Source organism: Syngnathus leptorhynchus, chromosome 2 (genome assembly GCF_054491065.1).
Source record: "Syngnathus leptorhynchus isolate UIUO chromosome 2, UIUO_Slep, whole genome shotgun sequence".
In the NCBI taxonomy this organism is placed as follows: Eukaryota; Metazoa; Chordata; class Actinopteri; order Syngnathiformes; family Syngnathidae; genus Syngnathus; species Syngnathus leptorhynchus.
The window spans coordinates 11,792,758-11,808,895 of record NC_141196.1 but is presented as its reverse complement, the minus strand read 5'-3'; the positions used below and the strand labels follow the sequence as shown (position 1 = coordinate 11,808,895).

The following is a 16,138-nucleotide window of genomic DNA, read 5'->3' as shown; positions in this document are numbered from 1 at the left end:
TGCTCCCCCTGCTGGTCAACAAAGAAAAGTGTTTGGCATGATATGTCTGTCATATTGGGTGATTTGACGTATTCTATTCGTTTAAGAAAAAACACCACACGTTCCTAATATTTTGACGGGATATCCTGTGTTTGCGTGTTGCTTTAATTCTTTTGATCAAACAATGCGAACGGTGTTTGACGTACGCATACACATCAGAAGCTTTGTGACAAAGATTTATCATAGGAAAGCTCAAAAAAGAGAATGACATTGACAGTTTGGCGTAGATTGACGTATTAGGAAAATCAATTGCTTGGGATAACATTTTCTCGAGTTCTCGACGGTTTTTTTTCTGGACACGACCAGCTGTATTTGGCATCTTGCTTGCTCCCTGCCCACGTCGCTGGTAATTTTCCATCCCGGTTCATTCTAGATGTTTCTAGAAATAGGTGGTTTATTCCCATACATCATCCGTTTTAGAAATGGACACGTAATCACAGATTCATCAAGATGGTATTGATGACTACCGCAGCTAAAATAATCGACCAGTGTGGGACTATAATTACGTGTATACGACTGTACGACAAACATGAATAGGTTGCGTTATGATATTCACCGAAAAGCACAGGATAAGTAGTTCATGGCTTTGACACAAATAACATTTGATGAACTGGCTATTTGACATTGTTTCGACGACAAAGGCGTATCAACTGCAGTAAAAGAGAAGTAGATCCAGCGCCATGCTCGAAGCTTCAGCAATATTACTCCGCACGACCGTTGTCTCTGACGTCAGCTGTTTTGTTTCAAATTTAAAATTGCTCCTAGAGGGCTGGAGTAACTAGTTTTACAAAAAATAACTTGAATTACTGTAGTACAAAATTGTATTAATTATTAAACACACTCATCGGCCCCTTTTTCGTGCCCCAAACCCAGATGTACTTTAATCCGAACAATCTGCTTTGACAAATCTGTTTATTTACTTGCCGTTTATTTACTACTCAAGAATTATAAACAGAACATGCATACAAACGTTTTGTTCGGCCTAAACAAGTGTATGTTGCAATCGGAACTAGTTTTTGTGTCGCATGAATACGTAGCCCTACCCGTGACCGAACCACTTAAAGCGTATATAATGACCGCCATTTTCCTGCCTGAGTCACATTGCTTCGAATCCTCATACGCTATCCTTGTGGCGTCTCAGGTGAAACCGTTCTTTTTGTCATTAGATATTTTTTTTTCTTGTTTTCTTTGTTGAAGAATGTGGAAAGCGGCTTAGAGTTACGTAGACTGTAATGTAGAACTTCTGTTGTTGGGGCAATTAATGAACGGTAGTTGGCATCTTGTCTGCGGTATTTTATCAGTGTTTATTCGCCGTTTGATCTGACTTAACAGCTGTTTTTGCTCACCTTAAAACACAAGCTGGCCTTTGTCAATTTAAAGTACAATTGAACTTTTTCGTAATTTAGCGGTTGTAACGTTGGCGAACCTTTCACTTGGTGGCTGAATTACTGGCAAAGTTGCCTTTTTACTCGTTTAACCATGAACTGCTTATTTTTTAAATGGTCTGAAGACTTATTACGGTCTCATTTTTGTAACTGTTGTTTTTGCAAAATGGCCGCAGTGACGTAAGACATATGACGAGTTTGATTGGATGCTTTGAACTACGTTTGTGGTCCACCTTCCGTTTACCGAAGTCAGTGGCGCAGATTTTTCAACCCCCTTTTTTAAGTCTCACTAGTCTTGATACCAACCTAGGACAATAGTTGGTTATTGAAAATGTGACCAAAGGTTGCTAGTCTTTTTACGATGTCCTTATTAATTGTTATTTATTTGGATGACAATAGTAGTCAGTATATCAGCCAACAATCAGACATTCGTTTGTGCTAACAGGCAATTTTTGAAGGCCAAGGCCAAAATCTGATGAGTCATACCACTGATGGGGAAAAAAAAATGCGAGCCAACATAATTTAAAAACCATGGTAGCCTGTACTTGTAGGTATTGTAACAAGCCATGTAAAAATACTTTTTTTAAGATGAGGCAATGATTTTCAAAAGTCATATCTTTTACTTTTTTTTTTTTTTTAAGATGAGGCAATGATTTTCAAAAGTCATATCTTTGTTTTTTTTTTGCCACATCAGTACAGAAAATGTTGAGTTGCTTCGACGAAGCAAGGGTTTTGTGACATCAAGGACTTTTTTTCTTTAAACGCAGAAATTAAGTTGCAACTTCAGTTCAATATTGAAGATTTTTTTTTTTAACTTTTTTTTGATTTCGTTACTTTTTTGGCCCGATGGACTGAGTTTATTTGGATGAATGAACTTAGTTGTTGAGAGGAAAATGGACTTAGTTGTTGCGAGGAAGAATGGACTTAGCCTATAGAAGATCGTGGGATCAGCAACGAGTGAGGCCGACGCGGGGATGACGAAGCGGGAGCGTGTTGGGACCAGAGGGCGAACCAGGCAGGACAGGACCAGTGCGTGTGTTCCAACCAGAGGGCGAACCAGGCAGAGCAGGACCGGAGGGCGAACCAGGCAGAGCAGGACCAGAGGGCGATCCAGGCAGAGCAGGACCAGAGCGCGTGTTGGGACCAGAGAGTGCTGAGGGCGATCAGAGGGGTCCAAAAGAGCAGACAGCAGCAGCAGCCACCAGATGGAGCCAGTGGCAGGGTAGCATCGTCAAAGGTTCATCATTGAAGCGGTTCAGCTGATCCAGAGCAAGCCAGCCAAGCGGGTTGAACAGGGTCCAAACATCTTCATGCTACGGGTTAATCACAAAGGCGTTGGTTTGTATGATGGTAGAGGTATCTGTAACAGGCCCTGTTTAATACACATAAAACTTTTTATAGGACCATTGTCTCGTACAGCTTTCTCTTCCCTTTTCCAGGCTATCTATAAAGTGTTGCGTACCTTGATCATCATTCCTGTTGCGTGCTGACTCGGCATGGTGGTGTCCACTGGGACGAGTGCCTTGGTAGTGTGGTGGCGAGAGCAGCGCCATATTGGAATTCTCTACTCCCTGCGATCACAAGTAGTTCCCCCAGCCAGCGAGAGAGGCAGTCCTTTGTTCGCTAGCCCTACTTAAAGTTTGTCCAATTGGGTTCTTGTACACGTTTGTGCATGGGGCGGGGGGGGGGAAGGGTGTTAACCAGTCTCTTCCCAGACTTCACAGCTTTCAAGTTTCCCTTCGCAATGGCTTGAATAAGAATCAACTCGGTGTGCCAACCACACGTCATTCAAGTGGACAGTTTTCCTCGCAGGATAGAAGCCTCTAAACTAGTCAACCTGGTGTAGCCAGAGCACATTTGGAATGTGGTAAAAGTCTCTTTACTAAGTCATTGCAATTCTGTACAGGCATGCTGCTGTGGGTTGGGTATGGGGCTGTGTCTTTGTTACTTTTGCAGATAAGTTTTACCATACCAGCCCTTCGGTAAGCTACAGCCAAGCCTACGTCTCCACACATCTAAGAATAAGGTGGAAATTCTTCGCGTTCACAACCGGTATTTAATTACTTTAGGAAACCGCTTTCTTATTGGTAACAATTTGTAGCTTGCACTGCTGTGTATTTGGGTGGGGTCCTGTGGGGGAGGCCTTTTCCTTTGCATTTTTTCAGTGTGCCGTGTCCTGTGCGCTTTTCCAATACCCGCGACCGCCTGGAAGTCTCCTAACTCATTGTATGTACACGTTCCTTGCGCTTCGAGCATCACGTAAGGCCATTAAATGTATCCATTTTTAACTTTTCATTGTCTGGTAAAATTCCTCCATTGCAATTCCTTTGCAATTAGTTGACATCCTTTGTATTGATAATACAATGAGTGAACTATTTGTAAAGGATTCTTTCTACCTGCATAATAAATGCATAGCTTGTTTGCGATTGAATACAGTATTGGTATGCATTTGTTCTTTGGGGGGGGCTTTTGTGGGGGAGCTCTTTTTGTGCTTTTCAGGTATTTAAGCTTGGAGCTTTGTAGCGCATGGATGTGACCAGGGCTTGAGTGCTCCCTTTCAAAGTGGAAATTGAAGGCAGATAAGTGGATTCCATCAAATATTGATGTTGGAAATCAGCTAAATTCCTAAAAACCCGCTCGCCCGACGGGTTCTGTATGTCAATGGGCGCGGCTGCCTTCATCTCAAAAGCAACTTGCTATACGTAACTTGAAACATAGCATTGCTTTGTCGTCTTGTGCTGAGATACAGACACATTTGATGGGCCTTGATTGTCATATCTGCAGTAAAGCATTTGGGTAAGGATAACAATAGTCAGTTCTATGATTTTTATTTTATATGGGGCTTGTGAGGGTTGTAGGGGTTGTTTTTGTCCGTCTTTCTAATTCTACAGAGCAGTCAACAAAGGAGGAATGAGTTCACTCCCTTGACAACTCAAGATTCTTGCTGACCTAAGAAATCGACCGTCACGTTGTCAGGTTTTAACCTAGTCGCATTTAGTCCTCAGCTACATGCCCTTGCGCAACGGTGCAAGTGGCAAGTTTCTATGCCTTGAAATAGAAATGTCAGCCGTCACGCAACTGTGTGAAGTAAAACATTTTGTAGCTGAGAAAAGCTGCGCATTGTGCAGCTAGAACTAGGTTTGACTGCAACGCAAATGTGTTGCACTTAAAATTAGCCTGAGTTATGGTTGTTCGTGTCCTGCACTTCTCTTTACAGAGCTCAGGTTGTGACACTCGAGCAGAAAAGCTGTCATCTAAACCAGGAGACTAGTAAGATGTCGACCTTGTTTGTCCAAACGGTTGTAGACAAAAGACATCTTGGAACTGGCTTTATGTTAACCTCAAATGAATAACAATGCTTTACTAGCGAATTCCTCTTTGGCCAATGGGCGCCCTTGCTTCGCATCTTAAAACTTAAGATGAGTAGAAATTTTGAGTTCTCTGTGCTGGGTGTTGTGTAGATCACTCTGTTTCAGATTGTTTTCGTCTGTCCACTCCGACCTCGCCCGCCCGCCCGCCTCTGAATGCAAAGTCATCTGTGGAAGCTGTCGACGAATGTGTAGCTCCCCTGAATGACATATCAACCCCTTTGTGCGCTTGAGCTTAAAGCCGACATCCTTCGCAGAAGCCCTGCTCTTTTCTCTTCGTGTGTGTGTGCTTCTTTCCGTTTGGTTTCTCAGGTCAAATTTCCAAACAAATTTTCTATTTGGCACCTGGGATGGGGCTAGCCTGTGATGGAACGGAGAATCCAGTCACTTAGATCAACAGCTGCAAGTTTGTTCTCCTCCCCCCCCTCCCCTTCCCTAATGCGCATCACTTGTATGTTGAAAGTTAAGTAATTTCAAATCTCTTAATCTCCATGCTATGGCTTTAAAGTGTAACTACCTTTTGCTGCATGTACATCAGCTCTGCATAACCTGTTTGTACTATGTGCGTAATGTTTAGTTACAATGCCAGGCTTTGGGAGTTTTGTGGGGTGGGCACAACAATCTTGTCTTTTCAGGATGTTTTTCAGCATTTAATCACTCGAGGCTCACATCTTAAAAGCTCTGCGCCCAAGCCGTCGGGATGCCTTGATTCTGCCTTCCTAGTTTTGCAATTGTGCTTCCCTGCGGAAGAGTAGCTGGCCATTAATGTGGTTTCGCCTGGTGGTGGTAAATGCAAAATTTTCCAATTGGTATGTTTTTGGGATGTATATATGGGAGGGGAGGGGGTGGGGAGCCTCAAATTGTCTTGTTTTTCTTCTTCCTCCCCTTACAACAGCTTTGACAGTTCGTTCGACCAGGAGTGTCCTTCCTGTCCAGTATCGTTCACGAGGGGGAAAAAGGGCTTTGCGTACCACCTGAGATGCTGGTATCACATTTAATGAAGGGATCCTCTCGAATCGATCGCCCCACCATACATTATAGTTGCGGGAAATGCTGGGGTGCGGGGGCAACCAGTTGTCTTCTAGTTTCAGCTTCGTGTCCAGACATAACCCGTGCGTGCGGTGACAAGATCACATAGCGGCCAGGTCGTCATGGGTTTTCTTTTCCTGGAGGAACAAGCGCCTTGCTTTGTTCCTCCAGGTTTTGCTTTTGCCCCACAATACAGTAAGAACAAAAAGCAAAAGACTCCGGTGGTGGCACTCCTGACTTTTTGTCGGGACGGGGTTCAATTCCCTGCGGTGTCTTGCTTTTTTTTTTTTTCAGTGTGCTGTGGGTAAACTAAAATCTGTAGAGTCACTACATACCATGATAAAAGTACTCAGCTAGCTGTCATGAGACTTGTGGACAGGAATTGTCATCTATATCAACCCACACATGAATTAAGATATCTACATTGCACTTGTGTTAGCAAATATGTATCATATGTATATGACCCTGCACTCGTACTGCTAATGAAACTGATGTATCCAGTTATTACTCTACATACATGTAATACTGATGGCAGTTTTAAACGTTTATATTGCAGAAACGTGTTTGAAACCAGATGATCGTTGGAGAGGATGCAGCCTTTTCTGATGGCCGTCTATCCTACTGGCATGACCCCTTCCATGTTAGGAAAGACTCATTGTCAATTTTTAAAACTCATTTGAATACTCCTCTAGATTCTTGGGCTTTTGACTGACTTTATATTTTTTTAAATTTACTGTTTTCAGTCTCTTTGTCATTGTCCCATATATGTGAAGTGCTTTGAAATGCACTACAAATAAAATATAGAATATCAAAATTGCACAGCAATGATGTAATGTGTTTTTATTCATATCAGAATAAATCAAATGGCTACTGTTTGTTGGAGTATAGCTAAAGGTGAGTGACATTTCTATTTGGTCCTTGATAACATGTACTAAAAGTGTTAAAGGACATGATTTCAATCAGATTTGATCTATTTAAGCATCAATAACTGAGTAGTGGTCAAGTTTTTTTTTTTTTTCCTTTTCAAATTTGCCATTGCTCTGGGAATCAGCAAAATATACATAGCTGTTCATTACAATAATCTTACTTTAGTGTCTGCTGTATATGAACTAGTGATTTTAATCATAATTCACGGTTAAGCGATGATGCTATGATTTGGTGAAAACCAGAAAACCTTAGCGCGCGGGGGGTCATCGATGAGTTCACTGCGCTGGAATCAAACTCCGTGAAGCGGGCGTGCTAACCAGAGGGCAAAAAAAAAATATATATATATATCTTAAGTAATATTAATATTAATTTAATATTAATATTAAATATATTATATATATATAATATATATATATATCCAAGACTCCAAAATACATTTAACAGACAATATTTTGTGCTAAGGGCAAATTTTAATGCCAAGTGTGGAAATGTGCATTAAACGGAACCATTAAGTTGTTTCGTGTTTTTCCGGAAGCATATCCAGCAGTTCCGGTTGCAATCGAGCTGTTTTCCCACTTGGTAGGGAGTATGTTTGTTGATGAGGTGTGAAGTGGAAAGAGGAGATGTGGTCCTTTTTTGCCAGGGATCCCGTCAAAGACTTTGCTTATGAAATTCTTCCAGACAGCCAAGAGAAGTCTGGAATATGGTCGTTACATCGGGGCAAGCGAAAGGTAAAAATTTACAAACCTCTACCGATCCTTAGACAACTTGGCTAGTTTCGGCCTATTGAAGCACACTAAAAAAATCAAAGCTCTTCTTCGTTATTTGCATTTCCCTTTAAACGATACATAATCTCTCGCTATTTATTTTGGTCTTCTCGATATTTGTTTGAAACGACGCCTCATTTTTTTGCTCTCAACAGCTTATTCCGGTCACGTAATTGTCGCCACGTCACCCAGTGTTAGCTGGATCAAAAGCCCCAATAGTCCGATTTAAATGGCTTCATTTTTCTATGTTTGTGGGGTGGTTTTTTTTGGGATGCGTGGAGGTGTATAGACCATAGCCAAGCCAAACTATCACAAAATCGTCAAGCTGGGCAATACGTGATGTCAGTCAGTGTCCAATTGTTATCGTCGCCGATCACTTTACATCATAATGATAACGGACAATAGAATTAAATATCAACTATGCACATCACGTTGTAGAGGTTTTGAGCTTTTTAAATGTTAATCCGACCTTAAAACAGTATATGCTGTACACGGGAATTTACTATAAACTGGTTAATGTCCAACTGTTCAATCCTTCTGTACTTAAGCTGATGAATAGTCAAATACCCGCCCTTTCTTTAAACAACCAGCGTTCAGACAAATAAATAGAAATATATCCTGTAATTCTAGTGATCAACGTATTATGTTTCATATATTTGATATATTTTATTATTGGAATACATTTTTAATGTAACCTGCCAATCCTGTGAATGAGTAGTTAACAAAAAAAAAAAAAAGTGCAATTTAAATCCAATGCATCATCAATTTTATACTTTCGCCAGTCCAATGCAGAGCCAGTGTCGGTGTTCGTGCACGAGGTGGCTCAGGGGTCGGAGCAGCAGACTCAGCTGGCAAAGGCAGCCTTCAAGCGGATGAAGACCCTTCGCCACCCCAACATCCTGGCCTATGTTGATGGCTTGGAGGTGCGTATACTTCATGATGAGGGTCAGTTGTGCAAACATGCATGAGCCGTCTTGTGAAATTGTCCGTCCACTGTGTCAAATGTCCCATCTATCCCTCATTTAAAACCTTGATTTGAGTTTAATTTGTTCTGTGGCCAAGCTCATTTTCAAGTAAATAGTTTGACAAGCAATTAAGCCAAATTCCAGTGTCATGGCAACACATACGATAACAGTAATACACAAAAAAAAAATCCAATATTAAATGACGCATAAGAGAACTGGTGTGAACATACTTGTATCAAATAGAACCTACAATAATTACCACTACTCGCACGATACTTGAATTGCTTGACAATCAAGTGTTGGTTTGGCTTTCATTGAACTGTAAACAGCTGCTATTGAATACACAGCTCAAAAAATCGAAAAGGATGTTGTACCAAATGCATAAAAAGAAGACAGAAAGACTTTCTATTTTTATGTGTGTCCAAAGGATCTGGAGAACTTTAATTGTATCGTGCAGCGGCAGCCACTGACGCTACCAATCCGTGTTTTTATCCGTTTAATATGAAAGCCGCACCAAAGCAGGTTTCATTAAAGAAGCCCTTCACGGTTTATAAGCATCCATTAAAGAGGGCAACAATGCTCAATAATGAAATACACAACACTGATGGATTGCCTGTTCTTGTAACCAGTGTTGCTTGCTCAAATTATTGTTTCGATAGCTGTGTGGCCCGGTACCAAATAAGTCGTTGGACTCGTGTTTGGGGAACCTCTGATCTATAGTCTGTAGTCACAGGAGCCATCAAACTTTTTCAATTCATTTGCTCTTTCTGATGACGTTTCTGTACGAGTGTGTTCCAATTTGTCTTGTGCTAATCTCATTCCAGACAGAGAAGAGCTTGTACCTGGTAACGGAACCGGTGACTCCACTGGCCGTTCATCTAAAAGGTGTTCCAAGTGAACTGGAGGTCTCGTGGGGTCTACATCAGATAATAGTAAGTCACTTCTTCTTTAAAATGTTCTAAGGTTATTTTGATTGAGCCCCCCCCGAAGCACCCTCTAACTTGTACTCCGCTTGTTGGTTTGTTTTTCCGTCAGAAAGCTCTGAGTTTCTTAATCAACGATTGTCACTTGCTCCATAACAACTTGGGCTTGTGGGCCATCTTTGTTGATCGAGCTGGCGAGTGGAAGCTGGGGGCACTCGACCATGTTTCCCCGGAACAAGGTGATCCAAACGGGGCCTCGCTCCCTGACCCAAAGTCTATTTACCCGGATATGGAGAAGTATGACCCGCCAGAGATGCCCAGTTGCAGTGGGGAAAAATGGTGAGGATTTCTAGGAGAGAGCATGTTTGTTGGTCTTGTTAGAGATAGCATCATGACGGCAAAAGTCAAAGAATGTCACAAATAGATGGCCAATAACCCTTCTGCTTGTCTAAAATACAATTTCTACCAAAATTGCAGGGCAGGGGAAGTGTGGCGATTAGGCTGTCTTATCTGGGAAGTGTTCAATGGGCCACTTGTCCGCACGTCTTCACTTCGTTCACTTGGGAAGGTGAGTTACTTCAACACTGTTCTTCCTTCACTTTTCACTCTTAATCTTCAGCATTATTCTGCACTCTCAAATACTGAAATACTATATTTTGGTTTTGAGCTTTTTAATATTTTGGTCAAGTTGTACTTAATATTTCAGATATTTGACATAGTTATAAAAAGAACAATAATGAAGAGTTCATTTTGATTTCCATTATGTCGCTGCCAATTTGTTAGTGAGTGTGCTTCATCTCTGCACTCACAGATCCCCAAGGCTCTGGTTCCTCACTTCTGCGAGCTGGTGGGTGCCAACCCGCGAGCTCGGCCCAATCCAGCCCGCTTCCTGCAAAACTGCCGAAGCCCCGGAGGGTTCCTCAGTAACAGCTTTGTGGAGAGCAACCTCTTCCTGGAAGAGATCCAGGTCTACCTTCTCGCATAAAAATACATACATACATTTATGTAGAACAGTGATTTGAGTTGGGGATGACATAAGGTGCCAGCTCCACAAATTCACAGATGAAGGCATTCTGTGATCAATCATATAACTTTTGGGATAACATCAGATATATAACGCTTTCTCAGATTAAGGAGCCAGGGGAGAAGCAGCAATTTTTCCAGGACCTGAGTGAGAACCTGGACTCTTTCCCAGAGGACTTCTGTAAACACAAGGTCCTGCCTCAACTGCTCACCGCCTTCGAGTTTGGAAATGCGGGCGCTGTCGTCCTCACACCGCTTTTCAAGGTCAGTCCTCTTTTGAAGACCTGTCACTACTAGAGTCGCTGTTAGTGGCGACCTCTGAAATCGATTGTGGGCATCCCAGGTGTTCCCAGTATGTGTCTGTAATTACCTTTTACGATGACAAATGCAAAATATGGATGTAGTGTGTTGAAATTTATGATCAGAATTACCACTAATTGTGCTTTCTGCAGCCAAGATGATAAATAATAGTGCTCTACCAATATGAGATGTCATACAAGGCATTTCCAAACTGGCAGTCTTGAATGATTGATGGTGAGAACTCATTTGGAAGGGAGAGTTGAGCTCAGGTGTCCTCAAACAAATGTCCACCAGGTGGGGAAGTTCCTATCTGCTGAAGAATACCAACAAAAGATCATCCCGGTCATCGTAAAGATGTTTTCCTCAACAGACCGAGCCATGAGAATACGACTGCTCCAGCAGGTACACGTTTTACAATGCTAACATCTCTCCTTCTTGCAGAACTGACAATGGAGTTTCACGGGCTAGTAATCTTTAACTTATTAGATTCAGGGCACCACCGATTAATTTGTCAGCCGGTTTGTATCGGACAGTTTGGCCCCAATTCGAAAGAATTAGACACTTCTGCTACACCTACGTTTGAAAAGTAAACAATCAGTTGTGGCGTCCATTGACAAATAGAGAGACTGAGATTCAGTTCTCCTGACCCAGCTATATATTACAACATAGTAGATTCTGTTTGTACTGAAAAGCTACTGCGCCATGCTCCATTTTTGTTCTCCTCTCTGCCTCTAGATGGAGCAGTTCATTCAATATCTCAATGAAGCAGCGGTGAATTCCCAGATTTTCCCTCACGTTGTTCACGGCTTTACTGACACCAACCCTGCCATCAGAGAGCAGACGGTTAAGGTATATCTTCACGCCAAATGTAAACAAATGTTCACTTTAACTCACTTATGTCTCCCTACCCTCTGCTCAGTCTATGTTGCTGCTGGCCCCCAAACTGAACGAGAGCAACTTGAACCAAGAGCTCATGCGCCACTTTGCCAGGCTGCAGGCCAGGGATGAGCAGGGCCCCATCCGATGCAACACCACAGTTTGCCTGGGAAAGATCGCCTCCTACCTCAATGCGGGGGTAAGCCACAATAGGAGGGAATGCAAAACTGTAGAACAAAGAACACTTGGCAGTCCCACAAATTATATCTCATGGTGAAGTCATGGATTGAAAACTTTGTTTGAGCCCTGCATTTGCATTGAGCCCTCAATTTCAAAATTGAGGAAATTAATTTGTATTGTCATTGCTTCACACAATTATTTAGAGAAGATGCACAAGTTCAAAAAGAAAATACAGTGTAGCAATATCATCAAGAGCGTGAGCAATGTCGATTGCTATACATCATGTTTTTTTTTCAGCCGCGTTCGAACCAGGAAAGTAAATGCGTTAATAAACCTGATCCTTATCTTTGCAGACCCGACAGCGAATTCTGATTTCTGCCTTCTCACGAGCCACAAAAGACCCCTTTGCAGCGTCGCGTTCTGCTGGCGTGCTCGGCTTTGCTGCCACACACAACTATTACAGCCTATCTGAGGTCGCTGCCCGAATTTTGCCCACGCTGTGCGCTATTACTGTCGACCCCGACAAGAGTGTCAGGGAGCAGGTATTTTAAGCGCATGCATTTGTGGCTTCATGCCCAATGCAGTCTCTTCAGTTGTTTGACTTTCTTCAACTTTGATATACTGTCAGGCTTTCAAAGCAATCAAAAGTTTTCTCACCAAGCTGGAAACCGTGTCAGAAGATCCCACCAAACTGGCGGAGATAGGTAAGAAACGCCTTTTTTTTTTTATATTACTCAGTTATGACCAGATATCAGTTGCATTTGTATTTATGTAACGATATAATCTCTTATTCTGATGTTCTCCACCAACTTTAAAATTAAACATACATTGTTGTTGTACTAAAACCAATCAGCAATCATGTATTGCATCAACATGGATTGTTAATTCATCTTTGTCAATGCAACATATTTGACTCACCAAGTGTTAGGGCCTGTGAATTTTATTTCATTTTTTTTAAGGAGAAGTTGAACTTCTTTGTTGTTGGCTGCCATGTTGATGATTGTGTTTGAGGTTGGTCAGCCTGATCCTGCTGGGGTGATAATTCAGGAGTGGTTGTGTCCTCCCTCCATGATGCTAAAGTTTCACCGATAAGGATAATTGCTGCATGGTTTGATGTCCTTCAGCTGGACTGCCAAAAAGAAGTTTGATGTTCTTTAAAGCGGCACAGAAACAGAAGAGCTCAAGGGATTGCGCATCCTGACCGTAACTAGGAAGCAAACTCGTCTCTCCAACAAGATGCCATTTTTACAGTTTGGTCTACTGCTGCCCCAGAAATTGTAAAGATTCAGTCACAGTTACAATAAGGAAATTGCCTCATTCAGATTAATTCCGAATTTGTTTGTGAAGAATGACTTTGTTAGAGTTTTTTAAAAGCACAGAAAAACCATCATGAACCTACAATTCCTTGTGTTTACCAGAAAAAGATGTCGGGTCGTGTGCTCAGCCACCCGGCACTGCATCCGGCTGGACCGGCTGGGCTGTGACTGGCATGAGCTCACTGACATCCAAATTGATACGCAACGCACCGGGCACAGTGGGAGGATCTGCGGCTGAGAGCAGCAGCCCTTCAAACGCCACCAGCGTGATTCCTGGCAGCACAGAGGGAACCCCTGGTAAGGCGCAGATGAGAAGGAAATATTTCCTTACTAATGTCCGTGATAGAGGCCAAGCCCTGCCTTTGGTACTACGGATGAAAACTAGCTTTGTAGCTATAATCCGGCATAGTTGAATTCTTTTTGTGGAGACAGAAGGACATTTGATGTTTTTCCTCTCATCTTTCCTCAACTTAGGTTCTGTGGAGAAAGGTCCACGCATCTCCCAGACTCACAGCACTTCTGCTTCCAACCCCGTGGACAGAGCACAGAGTCTTGAAGGGATGGAAAATGATGAGGAGCCAGGAGAGCGCTGGGATGATGAGGAGGAGGAGGATTGGGGGAGTTTGGAGGTAGGGTTTATCTGTTCTCGGATTCAATACTAGGAATGTGGATCCTCCGAATTCTAATGTTGTTGACCCTTGCGACCTGCTCCACAAAAAAACCCCAAAAAACCCCAACAAGGATTCAGAGAAAGGTCGAACTGAAAAGGAGGATTGGACTACTGACTGGCCAGGTATGACGTCATCCAAAAAGAACAGCGGTGAACAAGACGTAGGTATCCTTTTAGTTTGCCTTCTTGATCACAGAGTTTCAGATTTAAACTCACTCGCTGATACTTGGACCACGGCGATGCCACGCTTGTAGGCGGGCAGGTCATCGACCACCACGGCGGTGAAAAAGCAGAGCTCGGACTGGAGCAGCTCGGGCTGGGACGCCGATGACAGCTGGTCCAATGACAAAGAGGGTCCGGGTCTGAGTTCTGCTGGCGAGGAGGGATGGGGCAACGAATGGGCCGAGGAGGAGACGGACATTGTCGGTGCCCCGCTGCCCGAGGGGGTCCGCTTGGCCAGCGACTACAACTGGGATAGCGGCAGCATGAGCAAAGGAAGCAGTCAGAACGACCTATTTGCAGGCGTGGCACAGAGAAACACGGTAAGCGGTAGAAATGCAGAAAACGGGGTTATCTCAATGAATCCAATGGGTTGCCCACACTGGGCACTAAAAGCATTTGTCTCAAATCATCTAACAATGTTTTCCCTATTTCTCTGGCTTCTATTTCTTCTTCATATGTTTTACATGAGATTATTTGACAATTCTAAATCGTTCTTAGGTGTGAGTGTGAATTGCTGTTTGTCTACCCTGAGATGCGTTGGACCAGTTATGGAAATTTAAATAAGGTTGCCTTTTTGCTCTGGATAAATGAACAATTTGCAAAATGTGGTTATTGTGTTGTTTTCTCGCTTTCAGCCCGGAGGTGGTTGGGGTACAGACGCAACGGGAGACTGGGGCACTGAAGAAAGTTGGGAAGCGTTAGATGGAAATCAAGGTGAGACCTGAAGTGTGTGTTTTTGTTTTTACATAGTCTCATTTAGCGGAGGAATGACTTTTTTTTTTTTTGTCGTCAACGCTAAGCAGAAGATAGTGGAATCGAGGAAATTCGATTTCAGAATTTACCACGCATTGCTGGTTTTGATTTCATTCAGGTGTCCATGTTGCCCAAACATCTGATCGGAGATGAACCGACTTCAAGCTGTAATCGTTGTGCAATAGTAAATTTATGTCAATCAAAGGGTCGAACCTTCCTCGACGTTCAGTGGTTCGTTAACGTAAGCTTGCGTCGCTTCCTGTGTTTTCTGTGTATGGCCCAGCGGGTCTGAGCAAAGCTGAGCTGTCCAAGAAGAAACGAGAAGAGAGGAGGAAAGAGCTGGAAGCCAAACGGGCAGAGCGCAAAGCCGCAAAAGGTCCCCTCAAACTGGGTGCTCGCAAACTAGACTGATGAGCCGATTAACGAGAGGTACAACCGTGACCGACATTGATTGAAAAAAAGGGCCACAAGATGGAGGCTCCACATTCCTACTTTGGAGTCAATAAGAGTGGAAAACTCTTCTCGGAACTGTTGCTCCACTTGCACAACAAAGATTTGGATGATCTGATGGGTCATCACAGAAACTTGAGTTGGTGGTTGACAATGGAGCAATCACCACTTTGTTGTGCATTGTATTTTTGTGGATGGATGGATGGATGGATGAATGGAAAAGACGCAAAAGGAGTTGATGACACAATATTTCCATTTGGTCACAGTTGTAAAGTAAATGTATATAAAATGGAACATCTTGTCTTAAAATGACACTTTTTTCCATATAGTAAAGATATTGAATATATGTAAAGGAGTTTCAGAATTTCCAGTAAGCTCACAAACACACTGTAGTTCCAGGCTTCATTCAGTCTGTGCATGCACTTTGGGAGGCTGATCAATAACTTTCATGACCAGGACCATTTGAACCAAAACCATTTGAGTGGTTAAGTATCAGAACACCGTTTGCCAGTTGGAGGTGTGTAGCTCATTAGGTTGCTTACACTAGCATACAAACAGGTTGCAAATGCTTTCATTCGTTTGGCTTACACTTGCCGTGCAGGTTTATCACTCAAATTAGCCAATTGCCCTTTTCAGCAGGGTTTCTTTTTTTTTTTTTTTTAACCGCTGCTGACTGTGGCTCTGAACAAATGAAATACACTTGTGTCTTTCACAAATGTTTTTGTGTGCCTTCATTTACTTTGCTGGACAAAACTGTTGGCTTGCATCCCAGTTTTCGGGATGACACGTCGTGGCCGACGTTATCTGTAAAAACCATACAGGGTTTAGCTTCGGGATGATATTGCTGCCAGGACCATTATTGTTGGATATAAGGAGTTGTGCCACATTAATAAATAAAATAAAAACAGATACAGAAGCCTTTCAAAAGAAAATTCAAATCATGTA

The 16,138-nt window shown here is 42.6% G+C and overlaps 1 protein-coding gene across 1 annotated transcript in view; it reads left to right on the top strand.

Moving 5' to 3' along the window:
* Positions 1–7,287: 7,287 nt before the first annotated feature.
* Positions 7,288–16,138, top strand: part of scyl1 (SCY1-like, kinase-like 1) — an 8,880-nt gene continuing 29 nt past the window's right edge. The window contains exons 1-18 of the mRNA XM_085905399.1: positions 7,288–7,479; positions 8,298–8,438; positions 9,305–9,412; positions 9,516–9,742; positions 9,881–9,971; positions 10,215–10,370; positions 10,532–10,690; positions 11,021–11,128; positions 11,462–11,575; positions 11,646–11,801; positions 12,136–12,324; positions 12,411–12,486; positions 13,201–13,395; positions 13,573–13,727; positions 13,840–13,929; positions 14,023–14,310; positions 14,626–14,704; positions 15,027–16,138. The exon at positions 15,027–16,138 is cut by the window's right edge and continues 29 nt beyond it. Coding sequence (XP_085761525.1) covers positions 7,372–7,479; positions 8,298–8,438; positions 9,305–9,412; positions 9,516–9,742; positions 9,881–9,971; positions 10,215–10,370; positions 10,532–10,690; positions 11,021–11,128; positions 11,462–11,575; positions 11,646–11,801; positions 12,136–12,324; positions 12,411–12,486; positions 13,201–13,395; positions 13,573–13,727; positions 13,840–13,929; positions 14,023–14,310; positions 14,626–14,704; positions 15,027–15,154 — 2,568 coding nt within the window. The 5' untranslated portion in view covers positions 7,288–7,371 and the 3' untranslated portion in view covers positions 15,155–16,138. The remainder of the gene's footprint in view (positions 7,480–8,297; positions 8,439–9,304; positions 9,413–9,515; positions 9,743–9,880; positions 9,972–10,214; positions 10,371–10,531; positions 10,691–11,020; positions 11,129–11,461; positions 11,576–11,645; positions 11,802–12,135; positions 12,325–12,410; positions 12,487–13,200; positions 13,396–13,572; positions 13,728–13,839; positions 13,930–14,022; positions 14,311–14,625; positions 14,705–15,026) is intronic.